The 21,299-nt window shown below is 50.0% G+C and overlaps 1 protein-coding gene across 1 annotated transcript; it reads left to right on the top strand.

The window, feature by feature from the left end:
• Nucleotides 1–12,509: 12,509 nt before the first annotated feature.
• Nucleotides 12,510–13,896, top strand: LOC308050583 (olfactory receptor 14J1-like; the record flags this gene model as incomplete). The annotated part of the gene is made up of 1 exon (XM_080360746.1): nucleotides 12,510–13,896. One exon carries the CDS (start codon nucleotides 12,510–12,512, stop codon nucleotides 13,425–13,427), a length of 918 nt encoding a protein of 305 aa, XP_080216872.1. The 3' UTR covers nucleotides 13,428–13,896.
• Nucleotides 13,897–21,299: the final 7,403 nt, after the last annotated feature.

The raw sequence follows: 21,299 nt of genomic DNA on the forward strand, positions 1-21,299 counted from the left end.
CCTACAGATCCTGCCTGTTCACAGGCACTGCCTGGGGGCATCTTCCTGTCTGCAGGCTGGAAAACAGGACAGATCAGACTAAGGCTGATGGGTCCAGCACAGGGGACCCTGCTGTGCACAGGCAGAGGGGTGGGGAAGGAATGTCATGAGCCTTCTGGCAGATGTGCTGATCACTCAGGGTTGCAGTTCAGGAGTCTCAGTGACTTGTTTCAGCATGAGAGCTCATTTTCATTTTATCCTTTCCTGCACCCCCCACCCCTTGGGAGAGGAAACTAAAGAGACAGACTCAGCAAAGCTCCTTATCTGTCTGCTAATCCTTGCATTGATCTTCTTGTTGAGGCATCCCCTTGGAAAAATCCTGGGTGTGATCTGGATGTGTGGATGTGTGAGAAGCCCTGACCCACACAGCACCCTCTCCACAGAAGAAGGACCTTTCCTGCCCAATAGGGTTTGCTCCTTCCACCACATCTTCTCCCCTCAGTGTTGCTGGAATCTCCCGGGCAGGCTGAGCGCTGACCCTGGCAGGCGGCAGAGTCCCTGCCCGGCACAGCCCTGGGGTGCAGGGACCCTGCTCTGCAGGACAGCCCTGGGCACCCCTGCCTGCACATTGACATTTACACCCCACAGCCACCCTGGGGAGAACGCAGCATTCACGGCTTGTCACTGACAGTGCAGAAGGCTATCCCTGCTCTGCAGCACATCCTCCCCTCTGATCAAAGAACCTCTGAGAGCTGTACTTACATCTCTCGCAGGCTCTGCAATGTGACAGCTTACTGAGATCCTACCATGATTTGCAGATGTAATGCCCTGCAGCCACAGGCTTCATATCTGAGAGGATTTCATTTCCAGTGACCTCTCAGCATCCTCCCAGCCCAGACTGCGTTTCCCTCTCTGTGCCTGGCTCCTGTGGCCTCGGTGCTGCAGGCAGAGCCCTCAGCCCTGCTGCGTGTGCAGAGGAGCTGCTCCTGGGCAGAGCTGTCTCTCTGCAGCGCTGCCGCTGCCATGAGCTCCCTGTGTCCCAGGAGCCCAGCCCAGCTCAGCAGCACAGGAGCAGCCCATGATGTCCCTTTCTCTGTCCCCTCTGAGCTCCTCCAGGTGTCCCTGGGGCTCCAGGGCCACAGCTTTGAAGTTGAAGTCATCAGTGATGTTGATTCTCTCTCCTCTGAAGAGACACTTCTTTCCAGCATTGTATTTTTCATTCTAAAAAATGAATCGGTATGAGAATCATCTTTTCCCATCATTAGACAGGACACCAGGAATGTTACAGCAAAGCATCTAATCACTCCAGGCTAGGGAAGGAATATCTTCAGTTAAAGGAATTCAAGCATTTTGTTCTGGTTTTACACTCCTAGGTCTAGAGAGACATTCATCAGTCTTTGGCCATGTCATGTCTGTGCTCTGATTCAAAGCCTTTGCACACATGGGCTCTTGGACACTTGGTACCAGGTTTCTTGTGCAGGTCAGAGCTGGGCTGGTGCCACAGCTGGGGTGGCTCAGTCCAGATGTGAGGCCATGTCCTCAGCCAGGGACCTGACTGGGGAGCTGGAGCTGTCAGTGCTGCAGACAGAGCTGTGACACGGATGGAATGAACTGCCAGGCAGGGTGACAGGAGTGAGTTCATCTGGTCTCAAGGAAAGCAGCCTCCAAGCACAGCAGCAGTCCAGATCAGAACTCAGTCCAGACCTGGAAGGCAATTCAAGGGTCCATAATGAGCTGTTACTACTGCAGGAACAGCTAAAGGAGAAACAAAGACACTGTGTGGACACTGATGAATTTAATATGTGAAGCTACTGATATTCTCTGTATCTCTTGTCCTCAATCTTCATCAGTAAGGTCTCCCAGGCCTCTGTGGCTGGAGGCAGAACAAGGAGCAGTGGATGGGGATCAAATCAGGGGTCACTGGAACTAACACAATCCTCTCCAGTCTATGGGACAGCAGGGGCAGCATCCCAGGAGCTGGGACAGCAGGACCAAAACTCAGTCTGGACCTGTAAGGCAATTCAAGGGCCCCATAACAGAATCACAGAATCCGAGAATGTCAGGGATTGGAAGGGACCTCGAAAGGTCATCCATTATAATTCCCCCGCCAGAGAAGGAACACCCAGATGAGGTTACACAGGAAGGTGTCCAGGCAGGTTTGAATGTCTGCAGAGAAGGAGACTCCACAACCCCCTGGGCAGCCTGGGCCAGGCTCTGCCACCCTCACTGGGAAGATGTTTCTTCTCAAATTTAAGTGGAACCTCTTGAGTTCCAATTTGAACCTATTACCCCTTGTCCTATCATTGGTTGTCAGAAGAGCCTGGCTCCATCCTTGTGACAATCACCATTTACATATTGATAAACATTAATGAGGTTAACCCTCAGTCTCCGCCAAACAAAAGATCTCCAGCTCCCTCAGCCTTTCCTTACACAGGAGATGCTCCACTCCATTATCTTTGTTGCCCTACGCTGGACTCTCTCCAGCAGTTCCCTGTCCTGTTGGAACTGAGGGGCCACAACTGGACACAATATTCCATGTGTGGTCTCCCCAGGGCAGAGCAGAGGGGCAGGAGAACCTCTCTGACCTACTGACCACCCCCTTCTAACCCACCCCAGGTACCATTGGCCTTCCTGGCCACAAGGGCCCAGTGCTGGCTCATGGTCACCCTGCTGTCCCCAGGACCCCCAGCTCCCTTTCCCCTACGCTGCTCTCTAACAGCTCATTTCCCAGCTCACACTGGAACCTGGGGTTGTTCCTGCCCAGATCAAGACTCTACACTTGCCCTTCTTATTTTTCATTACATTTTCCCCTCCCAGCTCTCGAGCCTGTCCAGGTCTCTGATGGCAGCACAGCTTCCAGTGTCAGCCACTCCTTCCAGCTTGTTGTGTTCAGCAAACTTGCTGACAGTCACTCTATTTCCTCATCCAAGTCACTGATGAATTTATTGAACAGTACTGGCCCCAGCACTGCCCCCTGAGGCACTGCACTGGATACAGGCCTCCAACTGGACTCAGCCCCATTGACCACAACCCTCTGGCTTCTTCCCTTCACCAGTTTGCAGTCACCTCACTACCCGCTCATTCAGTCCACACTTCCTGATTTTGGCAGCAAGGATGCTGTGGGAGACTGTGTCAAAGGCTTTACTGAAGTCAAGGTAGACCACATCCACTATTTTGTCATCATGTATCCACCTCGTTATGTCTTCATAAAAGTCAATGAGGTTGGTCAAGCACGACTTCCCCTTGGTGAAGCCATGTGACTGCCCCTAATGACCTCTTAAGTCTTGGTGGTCTAAGGGGTCCAGGGATAGAATATTTTAGGTATTGGTGGCCCAAAGTTTCCAGAGATGGGAAATTCTACATCTTCTTGGCCCAAAGTGTCCAGGGATGGGACATCTTGGAAGAAGAGATGGGACATCTTGATCTGAGTGGCCTAAAGTTTCCAGGGATAGGACATTAGAGGTCTAACATGAGGCAACCTGGCTTGCGGTGGCCCTAGGTGTCCAGAGATGGGACATTATAGGTCTTGGTGGCCTAAGGGGTTCAGGGACGGCACATCTTGGCCGGGGTGGTCTAAGGGATCCAAGGATTGGGACATTTAAGTCTTGTTGGCCTGAGATGGCTGCAAATGGGACATCTTGGATCCAGAGTTGGGACATTATAAGTCTGGGTGGCCCGAAGTGTCCAGGAATAGGATGTTTTAGGTCTTGGTGGTTTAAGGGGTCCAGAGATGAGAGATCCTGGGTTTTGGTGGCCTCACGGGGTACAGGGATGGGACATCTTGACCTTGGTAGCCCAAGGAGGCTGGAGATGGGACATCTTGGGTGCAGGGATGGGACCTGACTGGGGGAGCTGGAGCTGTCAGTGCTGCAGACAGAGCTGTGACACGGATGGAATGAACTGCCAGGCAGGGTGGCAGGAGTGAGTTCATCTGGTCTGCAAGGACAGCAGCCTCCAAGCACAGCAACAGTCCAGATCAGAACTCAGTCCAGACCTGTAAGGCAATTCAGGGGCCCATAATGAGCTGTTACTACTGCAGGAACAGTTAAAGGAGAAACAAAGACATTGTGTGGACACTGATGAATTTAATAAGAGGTGAGAATCTCTGTGTCCTCTTGTTCTCCCTCTTCTCCAGCAAGGTTTCCCAGGCCTCTGTGGCTGGAGGCAGAACAACCAGCAGTGGATGGGGATCAAGTCGGGGTCACTGGAACTAACACAATCCTCTCCAGTCTATGGGACAGCAGGGGCAGCATCCCAGGAGCTGGGACAGCAGGACCATGTCACAGTGAGGCCACTCTCCAGCATCTGTGAAAGCTCATGGAGACTGGGGGGACTCCCTGACCACTGGCAGCTCTCACACAGTGTGTGCACTTTTCAAAATGGCCCATGGGTGAGCAGGGGAACTAAGGGCTGTGCCCCAGAGCATGGCCACTGGGACCCCATTTCTGGGTGTCTGCAAGAGAAGGTGGCGGGGTTTGCCCAGGGCAGGTTGTGCCTGTCCATCCTCTTTGCTTTCTGTGAGGAAAGGACAGGGAAAACGTTGATGGTCTGTTACCTGGAAGTCAGCAAGGAATCCAGCATCATCCCTCACAATATTCATGTGCTCAACGTAGGATATTATGGTCTGCGTCAGTGTGCAAGTAGATGGGTAAATCCAATCTGTATGGTTGTGCTTGGAAAGGTGCTGTAGAAAGGGAGAAACTTTCCAGTCATGAGGACAGTCCAGCACTGGAAGCTGTTTCCCAGGAGTGCGCACCCACTCTGTCCCAGAAAGTGACCAAGATGTGTTTGGATAAAGCCCTGAGCAATCTGGTCTGACCCTGCTGTGAGCAGGAGGCTGGTCAAGACACCTCCTGAGGTCCCTTTGAGCCTGAATGACGCTGTCCTTCCTTCCTCTTCATGTTTTCAAATTAGGGAGAACTCTCAGGTTCTCCCTGAGCACAGAAGTAATTCACATGAGGTGCAGGGCTGCTTTACAAGTGCCCCGAAAAAGGCCTGACCACATCTTTTGCATCCTTTTTCTTTGGCCCTAACCCAAGATCTCATTTTTTGCTGTGCTAATGCCTCTCCAGAAATAACAGCCTGTGTTGTTAACCCTTTCAGAGCAGGTTGTTCAAGAGGTGTCAGCATCCATGCACAGAGTCTGCACATCAGCCAGACACAAATCCATCATTATAGAAATGGATACGAGGCACTTGACCAGCTCCTTGCACCCAGATATCAGTGTGACATGTCTGCTGAGATTCCAGGAACACCTGAACTTTAAGAACTGAGAAGTTTTAGTCCTCTCTGAGCATCCTGGTTCATTTCCTGACCCATGTGGTGCTTCAGGCTGTGAAGAGAATCAAAACCAGCCATTTGTCTGGGCTAGTTCCTTTTTACATGGTGCCAAACAGGGCAGATGAAGTGGACTTATAACTCCAATTTCTGCTGCACAGTTGGGACTTCAGAGATTAGAAATATAGTCAGTGCACACCACATAAAGATTCTGGCTTCCTTTGTGCATTTTCACTAAGCTGGGATCTGTTCCTTTGCTTTCTATGGCTACAAAGGAAACAACTCCCCTATGCCAACTGCCCCTCACACCAGAGAAAGAAAGGAGAAAATGTATGGAAGAGGGATGAACTGGGAGAAATTCTGACCAACAGGTGTATTCTTTCAATGATAAGAAAGGTGGACGTTGGAGAAAGCACTGTTCCAAGGACTTCATAAAAGAGGCCAACTACTGCGATGCAATATGTATTTTGAGAAGTGAGAATAACTGCTGGGAGGGAAATCAAAGAGCCATAACATAGAATAACCAAGAATAACCAAGAATACACAGTATTCTGTTACTGTTAGTAGTGACAGCACCACTGTTCACAAACATCCTTCAGAGCATCTCCATGTTTCCTGGGCTCCAAAGCTCATCCTGCTCAGAGTTTGACAGGATTGCTGCAAACCTCTGTGACCCAAATCTCTACAACAGTCTCTGCTCAACAGCCTTTTACCCCAGGAAGGGGAAAACTGCCAATGCAGACACCAACCCAGTGCCCAACCTGCCTGGAGAGCCAGGACAGTTGTGCCACACAACAGTCGCCTCTGAGGGAAGCTAGAGGGGATGGAACTGAAATCGTTTCAACCCATATCATAGAATCAGAGAATCATAAAATCATTGAGGCTGGAAAAGACCATTAAGAAGATGGAGTCCAACCGTAAATCAAACACTGCCCAATCCACCACTAAACCATGTCCCGTAGCGCCACATCTCCACGTCTTTTAAACACCTCCAGCAATGGAAGCTCCAATCCTGAGCTGGCAGGACACCATTGGCTGCAGTTGGACATAAGATACTGGTCATGGCTGTGAGTTCAGCCCTGGCTGGCAGAATGTCTCACACCCTCACTGAGGAGGGCAGGGGGCTGGGAGATGGGAGCACGTTTCAGTTTCCAGATCCCAGCACAGAGCCCAAACCATCCTGCCCTTGGACTCTGGATCCCATTTCCTGAGATGCAAAGCTGATGGGGCTTCTGTGGATAATCATGTTAAAAGGCATGAATAATTCTTCAAGTGTTTGTGTAATATGTCTAGGAATGTCAGTTTTATATGCTTATGTTTAAATATCTGTAAAATAGTACTCTGCATCTGTGGTCGCCCCTCTGGCAATGACAATTAAATAGGCATTTGCACTATAAGGCTCCATACCCCATCCACAAGCATACATCTAAGTGGTTCAGAGGAAGGGTGGTCTGGCAAACGTCACCCTTTGTGTCCCCAGGTGATGGACACTGCTCATGTGCCTCTGCAGAGAGTGGCAGGAGCTGGATCCCCTTCTCGGGACAGACTCCTTCCAGGAGAGAGACAGACACAGGGGGAACTCATCAGGACAAGAAAGCTCACCGTGAACTCTGGAGGGAGCGAGGAAGTTTATAACAAGCACCAGGAAGAACCAAGAAGCTCGAGGCCTCTTCTGAAGAGCAGGAGGCCTGAGCAGCCGTGATTGGCCATTGTAGGTGTGGGAGAGGGTCAGGGCATGTCAGGGAGAAGCAATGAGATGGCTGATGGCTTCAGTGAACCCTTCCAGCCATGTCTGAGCCCAGCAATGGAAAGCAGTTGATGTCTGCAGGTGGAGGAGGAACAGGAGAAAGATCTTCCTGGGAATATGGAAGGAAGAAAGGCCTCTCTTGGGCTAATCATGTATAGCAGTGCCATTTGCATGCTGTGGGCATGGCTGTGCCTGGGAGATGGGGAACGGCTGCTGCTGGGGTGGCTGTGCTCAGTCATGGCCCATGAGCTGACCCTGCTCTGCTCCTCTCTTACACTGCCCACACTTGGATGGACCTCTGGAATCATCCATGAGCCTGGTGGATCCATGAACCTCCTGCAGTGATGGGTTGTGGATCGAAACAGAGGATTCAAGCAAGTTTAGGACTGGGACACTGAGGTGACTGGTGACCATTGCCAGGTGTATGAAAGAAGCTGGATGAGTTATGAGGAACTCACAGACATTTCCAACTCCACATTAAACCTGAGCCTTGCAGTTAAAGCAACAGCTCTTGACATAAAACCCACCCCAAAAAACAAAACACTCACACTGGCCACAGGAAAAGCCTTGAAAAACATTGGAAAAAAATCTACCAGGTCCCAGGGGTCAGGGATCAGCTATTTTGGTGATGAACAAGCATCAAGGGCTCACATGGCAGAAACTTGGGGTTTGTTTCTGCCTTTCACTTCGTTAGAGGTTTGTTCATTCTTTCAGTAGCTGCAGTTCAGTATCGTGGCACCAGAGGCCTCACTAACATCTAAAATGCTCTTAAATGCCACGGTTCTCTGCATCATTTTCCTAAAGGCTTCAAGTCTGGTGTGGATGATCAGGGGGATTTCAGGAATAGCCAAACAGAGAGAATTTCCATAATAAATAGCAATAAAGCCAAATTTCTTCTATTTGCTTCCCTGCTCGCCCTTCCCTCCCTTTCCAGAACAGGTGGCATCAGCAGCCGCCAGGTAATACTGATGTGTTTCATCTCCTGATAAAGACAGAATATGTCAGAAAAGTGGGTACCTAAATCACCATGTGAGTGAGGAGATAGTACAGGACACCTCAAGAGAAGTCACACTCCTCTGGACCAAGAGGTGGGTGTTCCTGGCAATCTCAGGTGCCACAGCACAGTGATACTTGTGTTCAGGGAGCTGGTCAAGTGACCCATCTCCTGTTCTGTAACAGTGTCTGAGTTTGCTCTGGTCACCCCTGACTTGAGCCCCATCCACTGCTGGGTGTTCTCCAGACTCCTGCCTTCAGGAATCAAGTCCCAGGAGACCTTGCTGGTGAAGATGGAGGCAAAGAAGCCATGAAGAACCTCAGTCCCATCTGATTTTACTCTTAGGAAGTTCAGCAGCAGGCCCACATTCACCCTGTCTATTCTCTTACTGCAAGTTAAGCTCTGTCAGCTCATCTTGCTGCCCTTCCCATGCAGGTGTCAAGTCCAGGGGAGCTTTGGCATCATCCCCACATCCATGGACAAGGTTTCTAAATTCCTCCTTTGCAGCTTCCCCTGCTTCCACCTCCTCTGTGCTGCCTTTTGCCCTGCAGCTTCAACACTTCTGGCAAACAGTCTCATGAGATAAATGATTCATTTTATGGGTATTTGAAGAGATAATTTTTGTGCTTGGAGCAGCCTGTCCTGTAAGGCTGATCAGATTTCCTCAGCTCCTTCACCCTTCAGACTCACTTCCATGTCACCACCTTTATCGGCTGCCATCTCCCAGTATGTCTAAGTGTTCTCCTCTGGAGCCCACCAGCCTGTGCTCTGCTGCTGGCCTTCCTCCCTCCCCTCTGGTGTCTGGGACCCCCTGTTTCCTGGTGAACACAAAGAAGCTGGACACTGACCTTCACATCCCTCACCAGCCCTTCCTTGTTTCCCAGTTCCAGATCCTGGTAAGAAAAAGCACTGCAGACACCAAGGTCATATCCCACAGGACCCAAGCAGGTCCGTCAGCAGGCCAAATCCTGCTCTCCTGAAATCCTGCTCTTGGCCTTGTTCTCATCTCCCAGGAGCCTCAGCTCCACTTTCCCATTCCTGACTGTTCCATCCTGACCAACTCTTTCTAGTCTGTAAGTGTGAAGTCCCACAGGGCACCTCACCCACTGACTCCTCAGTCACCCGTGTTAGGAAGATGTTGTCAATGTGCTCCAAACCTCCTGGATGGCTGGTATCTTGCAGATATTGGGATATATCAGGACACGGCCCTGGAAACATGAGGCTTCTTTCATTTGTCTGAAGGAGGCCTCATCTCATTCCTCTTCCTAACCAGTGAGTCTGTAGCTGATCTCCAGTCACCACAACATTGCCCATGTTGTTCTGCCCTCTCATGCTGACTCCTCAACGTTCAGCTGACATTGTCTGTCCCCAGGCAAAGCTCCACACATTCCTGCTGCTCTCCCACATGAAGGGAAGCTATCCCTTTGACTCCAGACCTCTGACATTATGAGTATCAGACACCCAAGACCCCACTGTTTCCCCAGGAGATGATATTTATAGTGTCCTGTAACGCCTCATGCTCTTATGTTGGGAGAGACACCCTCATCAGGATAAGCCATCTGCATGCAAAATTTAATAGCTGAGCAAAAGAAACTTCAGTCCAGGGAGAGTCTAGACCTTGTGAATATCTGGTTTTCGCCCATCAGAAATGTCTGAATTGTGACAAGATGAAATGAGGAGTTTTCAGTGACCCTGAGGAGAAGGGCCTGGGCACTACAAGGTCCCCACAGCAGCCCGTGGTGCACGCTCACCATGAACAAGGCAGCTGCACACGGGGCTGCATGAGGAGGAGCGTGGGGACCCAGACACCTGCAGTTCTCATCCCATTCGGTTCAGCACTGGTGTGACCCACACACACGGGTGTGTGCCAGTGTGCGGCTTCCCAGTTTGGAGCAGCAGGGAGGAACTGGAGAGTGCAGGGCTGTGCCAAGGCAGGTTCAGCACCTTGTGCACATGGCGTGGGGTGCTGAGGGACCTGGGCAGCTTTGGCCCAGCAGCGCTGGGGAGGCTGCAGCAGTGCAGGAGTAGCCTGAGAGTGCTTGAAGGGCGGTTTCAGAGGTGGTGGAGGTTTCTGCATAGTGGGAAAGAGCTTGAGAAAGAAATAATGGCCCAAAGTGCAGCTGGGGAGGTCCGGGCTGGACATGAGCGGAAAGGAATGTGATGGAAGGGCAGTGCTGTGGTGGAGCAGGTCAGCAGAGGGAGTCTGCATCAGCCCAAGGCTTTGTGCTTCAAGGAGCAGCTGGGGAGGATGGGGAGATCTCAGCAAAGGAAGGAAGATGCTCAGACAAGAGCAAGGTGGGGCAGCAGGGGGGATGTCTGCAGCCTGCAGGGACAGAGGTGCAGGGGATGCCACAGCACAGGACAGGCTGTCGTGGAGATGATCACGGGATGGAAAGAGGCTGAAAGCCCCACCAGACATGAGCTCCTTCTCCCCTTGGCTGTGGCTGTTGTCTGCACCTCTGATGCCTGTAAGGAGACACCTTGTCCTTGCAGCACAGGGGCCTCACGGCCTCCTTGTCCCCAGCCAGGAACCTGGGAGGGCTGGGAACATAGTCCTGCCCTTGGCCTTGCACAGCCCCACATCACACTGTCCCAGGAAGGGCCCTGGGCAACGTGGGAGGGACAGGATCTGACTTCCCATGCTACGAGGTCAAGGCTTTGCTTCTGGTTAAAGAAACACATCCAGGTTTCCTCAGCATCAGAGACATCTTTACTTTGCTTTTCCTGACCTCCAGTTTTCTTCTCTAACCAAACCTGGATATTGTTTCTCAGTAGGTTCCCTCAGTGGGGCGCATTAACAGTACAAGAAACTTTGGAGTTTGAATCTAACTTTGACTTCTTGAGAAGTTTCTTCAGCTCCCCTCAGGGTCTGAGGTCCATGGACTCAGCACCAAACCCACCAGAGGGGTCATTAAAGCGCCCTGGGCTGCTCCTGTGCTGCTGAGCTGGGCTGGGCTCCTGGGACACAGGGAGCTCATGGCAGCGGCAGCACTGCAGAGAGACAGCTCTGCCCAGGAGCAGCTCCTCTGCACACGCAGCAGGGCTGAGGGCTCTGCCTGGGGATCTCAGCAGACGAGCAAGGCAGAGAGAGATTAAAGGTGGTCAGGACTGGAGGATGACTGAGAGCTCACTGGAGCAGAAATCTTTGCAGCCCTTGCCATGGTAAGTCTCTGGTGCAGGGCAGTGCAGCTGCAGCTCCTGGAGGCATCTCCTGAAACTGGCACAGGCACAGCTTGTGGGATCTGTAAGGACGGGGCTCTTGTCAGGCCATGTTGAACAGCTGTGAAGCCGGGGGAGCACGCAGGGGTGCCCAGGGCTGTCCTGCAGAGCAGGGTCCCTGCACCCCAGGGCTGTGCCGGGCAGGGACTCTGCCGCCTGCCAGGGTCAGCGCTCAGCCTGCCCGGGAGATCCCATGGCAGCAGCTGTGGGGGGAAGGAGCGACCCCCGGCAGGGCAGGCAGGGAGCTTGTGGGGTTGAAGGGGGCTGTGTGGGTCAGGGCTGCTCAGAGCTCCAGATCCCCCCACAGACATGGCACAGGGTCCTTCTGAACAACAGCATTGATACAGCAACAGCCACAAGGGAAGGAGTGTGTGCTTTCAGTTTTCCACTCTTGCTCGTCTGGGTGTGCAGTGGGAGATGGGGATTTATTTCTCTCTTTGGAGAAGACACTGAGATCCCAGTTCTCGTTAGGACGTGTCTGAGCTGCTCCTGAGCCCCTGCACACACAGAGCTGCCCCTGGGCAGTGCCAGGAGGTGTGAGCAGGACAGAGCTGAGCACACAGCGGGTGGGACGGGGTCTGTGACACTGACAGGGAGCAGACCCAGGGACAGACACACAGCTGCAGGCAGCACTGACATGGGCAGGGAGAGGGAGGTGGACCAGAAATGCTGGGGAGGGGATTCAGGACTCCCTTCCATCACCTGCAGTGCAGACACATTTCCCAGTGCAACCCCTGGTCTCCTCTCCTCCCCAGCAGACCCTCTGCCCCAAAGCCATGGGGTCCAGGTCACGAGTCTCCATCTCAGCAGCTGGACCTCCAGGTGAAGGGTTCCTGAAACAAGCTACACAAATAAGGTGCTAAAAGTACTTGCTCCACAATATCATTATGTGAGTGGCAGCAGCACAGTCAGGTCAGGAGAAGGTTCCACACCATGCCCGTCTGCCTTTCTGTACTTGGTTTATTTCTCAGGAACACTGCAGTGTTCTTTTCTGTTTCTCCACCTGTCCCTGGTGCTCTTGCCCTCTGGGTTTGGGGTGGTAGTCTGGGTCAGTTTTTGTTCTGACACCAATTTAGGGGGTTTTCACCCAGAGGTGTGTTCATAGAAATTAGATGCCCAAGCTGCATTTTAAAGTGTGATGACCTGTTTTTCTCACTTGATAGAAATAAAGAATGAGCTGAAACCTCCATCCATCGGTGAAGGGGTATTCCATGAGAAACAGCCTGTTTATTCTCCTCTAACTTGTCACTGTCCTTTCCTCCTTGCACAGGTCCTCATGCCCACAGGCAGCCAATGTCCAACAGCAGCTCCATCACCCAGTTCCTCCTCCTGCCATTCACAGACACACGGGAGCTGCAGCTCTTACACTTCTGGCTCTTCCTGGGCATTTACCTGGCTGCCCTCCTGGACAACGGCCTCATCATCACCACCATAGCCTGGGACCAGCACCTCCACACCCCCATGTACTTCTTCCTGCTCAACCTCGCCCTCCTTGACCTGGGCTCCATCTCAACCGCTGTCCCCAAATCCATGGCCAACTCCCTCTGGCAGACCAGGGCCATCTCCTCTGCAGGATGTGCTGCACAGCTCTTTCTCTTTGTCTTTTGCCTTTCAGCAGAGTTTTTTCTCCTCACAGTCATGTCTTACGACCGCTACGTTGCCATCTGCAAACCCCTGCACTATGGGACCCTCCTGGGCAGCAGAGCTTGTGTCCACATGGCAGCAGCTGCCTGGGCCACTGGGTTTCTCAATGCTCTGCTGCACACGGCCAATACATTTTCACTGCCACTCTGCCAAGGTAATACCGTTGAACAGTTCTTCTGTGAACTTCCCCAGATCCTTAAGCTCTCCTGCTCAGATGCCTATCTCAGGGAATTTAAACTTCTTGTTTTCAGTACTTTTGTCATTTTGGGATGTTTCATTTTCATTGTGGTGTCCTATGTGCAGATCTTTAGGGCTGTGCTGAGGATCCCCTCTGAGCAGGGACGGCACAAAGCCTTTTCCACCTGCCTCCCTCACCTGGCCGTGGTCTCCCTGTTTGTCAGCACTGGCATGTTTGCCTACCTGAAGCCCCCCTCCATCTCTTTGCCATCCCTGAATCTAGTGGTGTCTGTTCTGTACTCATTGGTGCCTCCAACATTGAACCCCCTCATCTACAGCATGAGAAACCAGGAGCTCCAGAATGCAGTGTGGAAACTGATGCCTCGATGACTTCCAGAACCTCTAGACTGTCCGTCTGTTTCAACATATGACTCATAATGTAACTCATTACAGGTCCATCCTTTCTCATTAGTTTGTTGCTGTTGTCGTCATTTTTATGTTTGTGTTGTCTTTTGTTCTGTCTTTTTTTTTTTTTTAACTTTAGTAATTTTATCTACAAAGGAATGTGGACAGCCCATTTCAACTTCATTATCTACTTTACTAGTGTGACCCTGTAACTATGTGAACATGGAGCTCTACTCTATTTTTAGTTAAAAAAAAAAAAATAAATGTACCTGCAATGACTTGTTTTTCTGACTGATACCCAAGTATCTACAAAAGAACCAAAACTCCTTCTTTGCAAGTTTCCTACCAAGTGCAAGGGGAAAAGAGGGACCTAAAACCTTCCATGGCAAAAATGCAATGGGGCAGTCGTGGAGGTGCCCTCCTACTAGGAATGGGGAATGTTCCCATCCCTTAGGAAATCCTTCTCTCCCTCATGACCTGCATGGTTTTTTCGTTTGGGAACACCCTCATTATTGTGCAGGTGATGGCAAAACAGCATTTTCACATCCCCATGGACTTCTTCTTGGGACATTTGTTCTCCCTGGAGACTTTCTGCATATCCACTCCCCTATCCCAGCTGATGGGCAGCGTTGTGGCTGGGGACAGCACCATCCCTGCTCATCACTGCGTTAGTGCTGTTTCCTGCACCTTGTCCTTGTACAGAGCGCTCACTACTGGTGACCACATCCTGTGATCAGTACTGGGCTGTGTGTCATCCCCTGCCCTGTACAAGACTCATGACCTGGGACGTCTGTCTCCCATGGGCAGACACACTAGGGGCTCCTCCGTCATCTACAGGAATCGTTTCAGTTGTGTCCTGGGTACAGTTCTGTGGTCCCAGCAGAGTTGACCACTTCTGTGATTTACCACATTGCTAGAGCTCTCACGCAGTGACACGGTGACACTCAGGCTCTCTCTTTTCCTGACCTGCTTTTTAGATCACGTTCTCCTCTTCCTGTTCACAAGGTTATACTCTGTGTGTATCAGATCTCCGTGGGTAGGCAGAAGACCTTTACCACCTGTTCCTCTCTCCTCACCAGGGCTGCTGTTTTCTACAACACCCTAATTCTTGTCTCTGTGATACCCACAACAGCCCTCTTTAATAGTTTAACAAACCCCATCCTCATGCTCCTTTTCAATCCCCCCATCTACAGCCTGAGGACCAGAAAGTTTGCAGAGAGGGAGACACTTAAAAAATGCTCAGGAAAGCTGTGAGTGGCACAGAGGCCCCATTGGAGTCATGGGCACAGAGGAAGAATTCACTTCTGATTCTCTTCCAAACAGCGCCTGATGGGCTAGACAGGTGTTCACTGTGCCCCTGCCACTCCCCTGGAACTGTGAGATATGGAGAAAGCTTTTGGTGTATGAAGGGCCAGAGAGGTGCCATTAGAGCTGGCTGCAGTCACTGTGAGATCTCTCTCAAACATCTTGGAAAATCCAGAGAGATCAGGGAGACTGCAAGATCCCCAGAAAAGGCAAATAACAAACCCAGCTTCCAGAAGGACAAGAAAGAAGACTGGGACTATTACCTGTAGATCAGCTTCACCTCAATCACTGGGGAGGTGATGAGGCAAATGCTCTTGCAACCATCTCCAGGCCATTGAAGGACAAGAAAGGAATGGCTGAAACTGCATGAGATGAGAAAGAAGGGTATGTTGTGTACCTGGACTTTTGCCAGTCCTTGAATGTGGTATCCCGAAGTCTTAGCAGGTTTCTGATGTCTGAATGGAAGATCTGGATGATGCGGTGGATGGGAAGTTGGCTGGCTGATCAGGAACAAATGCCATCAGCGGTACTGATGGAGCCAGATACTATCAGCATCCCTCAGTGACCACAACAATTTCGCAGAAATGGCTTAAGAGCCTAGCATTCTGGAAATTAAGACATTTTCAGCTATTACTTAGAGATGTTTGTTTGTTTGTTTGTTTGCTTGTTTCTTTGTTTCTTTGTTTGTTTCTTAGTTTGTTTCTTCTGCATAGGTTTGTATAAAATTTACATTTTAGGCTTGATTCGGTTGTCCTCACAGAGGTCTCCACTGCCTCCAAGATACTCTGGGGTAACTGAGGCACCCAGGAGGGAAAGATAAGCCAGGATCTCTTCTGGTTCATGCGCTGGTTTGCAGGCACAGTACCTCTGGGGTGGTGCGGGGCTTGACCTTCCTCCAGGGCTGCTGGGTGGGCTGTGAAGAGGCCTCTCCAGCACAGAACTACAACGAGTCCCTTTGGGTGCTGGCTGAGAGGTCACTTCTGACTGGTCAGCACAGGGGACAGCGACACTCTGAGGTCATGAAGGTCATCAGAAAGCTTCCTCCAACAAGATGACACATGTAGAGAGGTCAGGGGGAACCTGTGCAAGAGAGATGTGAGATGTGGGGGAAGGGAGAGAGACTTTGCCAAAAAAGATGAAAGGAAAGGTAAAATGGGTTTTGGTGATGTTCTTGTGAAAACATTTCTGTTTAGTCCCGTGTCGTGGTTTAGCCCGAGCTGGCAGTCACAACCACGATAGCTGCTCACTCACTCCCACCCCCCACCCCAAAATTGGGAGAGAGAATCGAAAGAGAAGGGAGAAACTCCTGGATTGAGATAAACACAGTTTAATAAAATAGCAAAATAATACTAATATACCACCATGGCTAATAACACATATAAAATGGAAAATGGAATATAAAATAAGATACTCAATGCAATTCCTCACCAAGCAGCCGGTCCAAGAAAGAGAGAGAGCAGCCTGGTTCTGAACACCTGATCCCCGGAGAAGAGGGAAAAGTGCAGAAAGGCCCAGAGGTCATTGCAAAATGGTAAAATGGCAAAAGGTCAAAGCAAAACAAACTCTCAAATGGAACTCCACCGAAACACAGTAGAACTGAAACAGGGCTCAATCTCTGCATCCAGAAAACCCTGCCCTCCTTCAGCATGAAGCCTGATGCTGATGTCATGGAATATTCTCATTGGTCAGTCTGGCTGTCAGTCAAGCTCTGTCCCATCCATGCCTTCCTTCCCAGCTGCTTCGCACCTGTGGGCACGGAGCTCAGAAAGACCTTGGCTCCCAGACAGCAACTAAGATAATAGGCTCTTGTATTCTCTTTGTTCCACTTAAAACCACTGGAAAGTTACTTGGAGAAAAACATTCTCTGTCCCGGAGTGTTATCTGATTTTTCCCAAACTAAATCCAAACAATGACCATGTAGCTGCAAAAAAGTTTCTAACTGCATGAAGAAAATTAATTCAGTTTCAGTCAAATCAACGCAATGAGATTTGAGCAAACTTTTCTAGAGGAAAATGTGGGTCGGGGGGCTGGAACTAGATGATCTTTAAGGTCTCTTCCAACTCAAACCATTCTGTGATTCTAAGGGAAGAGGGAGATGTGTTTCCTTATCCTCTCCACAAGATAGAATACCTACCCGAACACAGTAAAGACATCAATACCAGAGCAAAGACCGTAGACTTTGTTTGTATTAACATGTTCCCAAACTCAGCAAAATCAGGAGATAAGTGGCACAGACAGAAAACTCAGTGACCTGCGCAGACATTCTCCACCAAATAGCTACTATAACTGTAGCACCGTTAATACAAAACTGCCATGTCTCATGCCCCACGTTGGGCACAAAAAGGAACGTAGTGGGTTAACCTGGCTGCCACATTTTAGTTTCCACCAAACCACACAATCACTCCCCTACTCGAGAGGACACGGGGAAGAAAAACTCATGGTTTGAGATAAAGGCAGTTTAATAAAGAAAAGCACAGATTGCCTGTGGAAGCAAAAGGATTTATTCTCTTTGCCATCAGCAGGTGATGTCCAACCCTTTCCTGGGAAACTGGGCATCAGTTCATGTAGCAGTTACCCCTGCACACCTCAGCCCTTCTCATGGCTTTTATTGCTGAGCATCACAAGAGGACAAGCAAGCTCCAGCTGGTCTGACTGTACTGACTGACTTCCTTGGTCATGGGGAACCTGAGGACATTCCCTGCTGTCATCAGGGGAAGACTCAGAGGGGAAGACAACACAACACCATTCGGGTTTCCACTCTCCTGAATGGGAGTTCAGGAGGTCTCAGGTCTGACCTCCTCCTCACAGCACGTTCAGCTGTGGAGTGAGACCACGTTGCTCAAGGCTCCCATGTGGGAGCTGGAAAACATCCAAGGACAGAGACAGCACAACAAAGCTGGGGAAGCTGCTCCAATGCTTTGATGCCTTCACTGAGAAGGATATTTTCCTTATCTGCATCCTGAACCTTCCTCATTTCAACATCTGATTGTTGTCTGTTATCCTCCTGCCGAGCATGGCCATGACAAGACTGACTCCACCTTCTGGAAAAACCTCCCCGCACGGACAGAGAGGCTGTTACAAGGTGCCCAAAGCCTTCTCTTCTCCAGGCTGAACAAAGGCCCTTTGCCTCAGTTTCTCCTCCCAGCAAGTGTCCCAGTCCCTGAGCATCTTAGCAGCCCTCCACTGACCTCTCTCCCAGTTATCAACACCTTCAGGGGTTAGTCTATGCCAAGTGCAGGACCTGCCGTTTGCCCTTCCCTGTCGTGATGTTCCTGACAGGACAGCCCTCTTGCCTATGAGGTTTCCCAATTTAGCATCATCAACAAATGTGGTGAGAGTTGTCTCCTCAAGGTCACAGATTATCAAAGTATTAAACTGCCCAGGTCTCAGCAGAGTCCCCTGTGCTGCCCCACAAGCCCCCAGCAAGTCCCAGTGGTCTCGAGGTTGGGCATGAGACCCCTTCACCACTGCTCTGTCAGCCTCATATCCAATTGGTGTTCACCCATCTGTTTGTCAACCCATCCGACTGTAATGGCCTACCTCGGGTACAAGAACAGTGAGGGACAGCATGCCAAGAGCCTTGCTGAAGCTGAGGTGAATGACATCCACTGTTCTCCCCTCACACAGAAATGCAGTTACTTCATCATGAAGGCAATCAAGTTTGTGAGACATTAATTACCCTTGCTAAGTCCATGCTGATGGCTCTCGGACACATTTTTCTCTAGTAGGTGCCCAGAAATGTCACCCAAGAGGACTCATTGGACAGGTCACTCCTCACCAAAGTGTTCTTGTGCAGCTTGTGGTTCCCTGGCTGGCACTTTTGGCTGCAACATTGGGTTTTTCTCACTCACAAGAGACCTCTACCAATCCTGTGACCTTTCAAAAGGGATGTTCCAAAGATGTGTTGATCTCCTGCAACATCCTTGTCACTGTTCTGCCTGTTATATGGTGTATTTAATTTCTGTGATCTTTCACCTATTTTCACCTGTCCTGATATAATGACTGTTTCTAAAGTCCCATTTTCAGTTGCAGACTCTCTACACAAAGGCCCTTTTCATTATTCTCCAGTTTTCTTTTTCTCTTATTCTTTATTCGTTCAGATTGCTCTCAACTTGCCAGCTGCTGTTTTGAACTTCAGGTAGTTAAATGTTTGCCTGTTTTGCAGTAGTCTAATTGTCTTCTTAGTCAACTCTTTAATTATGTTTGTATCTTTATTCTTTTATCTGCTTACCTAAAACATTTCTCCTAAGATTATCCCTTGTTGAAAGACAACCTCATTAGAGGCAGCTTGTACTTAACTTATGGTGGAGGAGTGTGTTTTATTATTTTTGAAGCTTAATTGTGCTTCACTTTTCTTTGTTTGTAATTAGGAAAAATGATTTGGTGCCTCTGTGCAGCCAGCTTTCTAGGAAGAGCATTTGGGAGATGGTACAAAGGAGCTGTAACATCCAGCTGCAGAGAAATGTGGACAAATCTGATGTAATGAAAAGTGAGAACAAGTCCCAGGGGGCAATGAGAGAAAGGGTAAGGTTGGGCAGGTGAGGAGGAGCGTTGTCCATACCATGTTGGACCTCAGGGGACAGCTTTTCCTACCTGTCCAGACCTACTGAGGAGACATTCTGGATCATTATCAACCAGAGAATGCTACTATCACCTCTTCACTGAACTGAAAAGGAACATAATATGTCCTTCAAAATACAGAATAATTTCTGCTAGGTGCATTTTGAAATCTTCCTTCTTTGCTACATTATGAAACAGCTCAAATTAGTCTTGAAGACTTGAAGAAAATTGCAGGAAGGGAAACAGTTCATTAATACTTTCTGTATTTTAATGAGCCTCATGGTGTATTTGGCCCTTAGTCCATGAACTACAGAAACTGAGAGGAGACTGAACAAATTGCTCAGGAGGTGGAAGTCAGAAGCGCAACTGAAAGTACCTTGAAACACTGATTGACCCCACTGAGGGTCATTATTGACAAAGCCTCTCCATGGACTCGTTAGAGAAGATAATTGAAGGTTGTGATTGCAGGTAGGAAAAGGCACTGTACAGGTCGTTCTGCTATGGAGAAAATCCTTGGTTTGTTTTACCAGCCAAAGGCCAAACCCTGACCCCAGGCCCTGGGAAGGCAGATCCCTCATGCGTGTCTCAGGCTCTTCCTGGAGCAGTGGGGTGTGAGTTTGAGCAAGGCCAAGTGTAGGAAACTGTACAACCCCTCCCGGCTTCCCCAAAAAGGGGCAACGAGAATCAAAGTCCAGACAGAGTCTCAAAACAGAGTTTATCCTGGTAGGTGTCAGAGACAGATACAACTGCCATAGCCAGGGGGACACAGACCTTGGTCCTGTGTGGCCTTTCAGCCTCACCAGAGCCCTTGGCCATGTCTACTTCATGTTTGCTGATACTGTCCCCTTCAGGCACCTTTGTCCATTCAGGCAGTTGACATCCATCTTGCTTTCCTACCTCGCTCTCATCCCACCATTTCCTACTTTCACTGATGTCTCTCCACCCTCTCTGCTCTTTCCTTGTAGCACAAAGCCATGGGCTGATCCAGACTCCCTCTGCATGACCACTTGCACCACAGCACTGCCCTTGGATGGAGATGTCTTTTTCTGAACATCCAGCCTTCCAAGTTGCACTTTGTGGAGGTTTCCTTCTCTTCCTACTACCAAGCAAAGCTCCATTATCTCTGAAACCACCCTTCAAGCAGTTGCAGACTACTGCTACAGTGCCCTGAGCTTCCACTTCACCAGACTCAAGAAGCCCAGGTTTCTCAGCCTCTCTCAAAGGCCCCAAACCCTATCCTGGCAGATCTCTGGAGCTTCTCTGGTTCCTCTCCATTCCTCCAGAACAGGGAGTCCCACACCCAGACACAGTAGCCCAGATGTGGCCACCACAGCACTGATTCAAGGGGCTGAGGTATTGAGGGGTTGAGGAGGTCATCCTTCTTCTCTACTCAGCGCTGCTACAATTTGTCTCGCTCGCTTCCCTCAGGGTTTTCTATGCCCCACCACACCCACACTTCAGACACAGCTGTCCTCCACATCTTCCAGCAGTCCTGCTTTGTCTTCTTGAGAAAAAACATATCCAAGAGACCATTCCCACTATGTTGGATCAAGGAATACCTTCTACTTTCCCTTAAACCAAAGACTTCCAGGGGCTAAACTTGTGATGCTTTCTCCAGCTGTCTAAGGGACAACTCATCCTCTCCCTAACCTTCATCAGGAGGTTCAGTGATCTTGATGACCATTGTACATGGAGAGTTAGAGCTCCACATAACAGTAAACTAGAGTAGACCCAGGGCTGTGCCCATGTCCAGCTTGGTCTTCAGTCTGTATTGTGCTGAGCACACAGTTGCAGGATAGATTGGGTTGCAACAGAGAAGTCTGCAGGAAGCTCCCACCTGCTGCCAGTGATGAGGCCAACTGCATGTCCTTATCTTTATGTAAAACTGCAGCAACAAATTCACATGTGAGGAGCCTCTTTTAGGGCCAGTAGAAATTTTTCCTTGTAAGAAAACACTGAATATGATCAGTGGAGCGAAATGGGATAACCCTT

This window comes from Nesoenas mayeri (genome assembly GCF_963082525.1).
Source record: "Nesoenas mayeri genome assembly, chromosome: 29".
Taxonomy (NCBI): Eukaryota; Metazoa; Chordata; class Aves; order Columbiformes; family Columbidae; genus Nesoenas; species Nesoenas mayeri.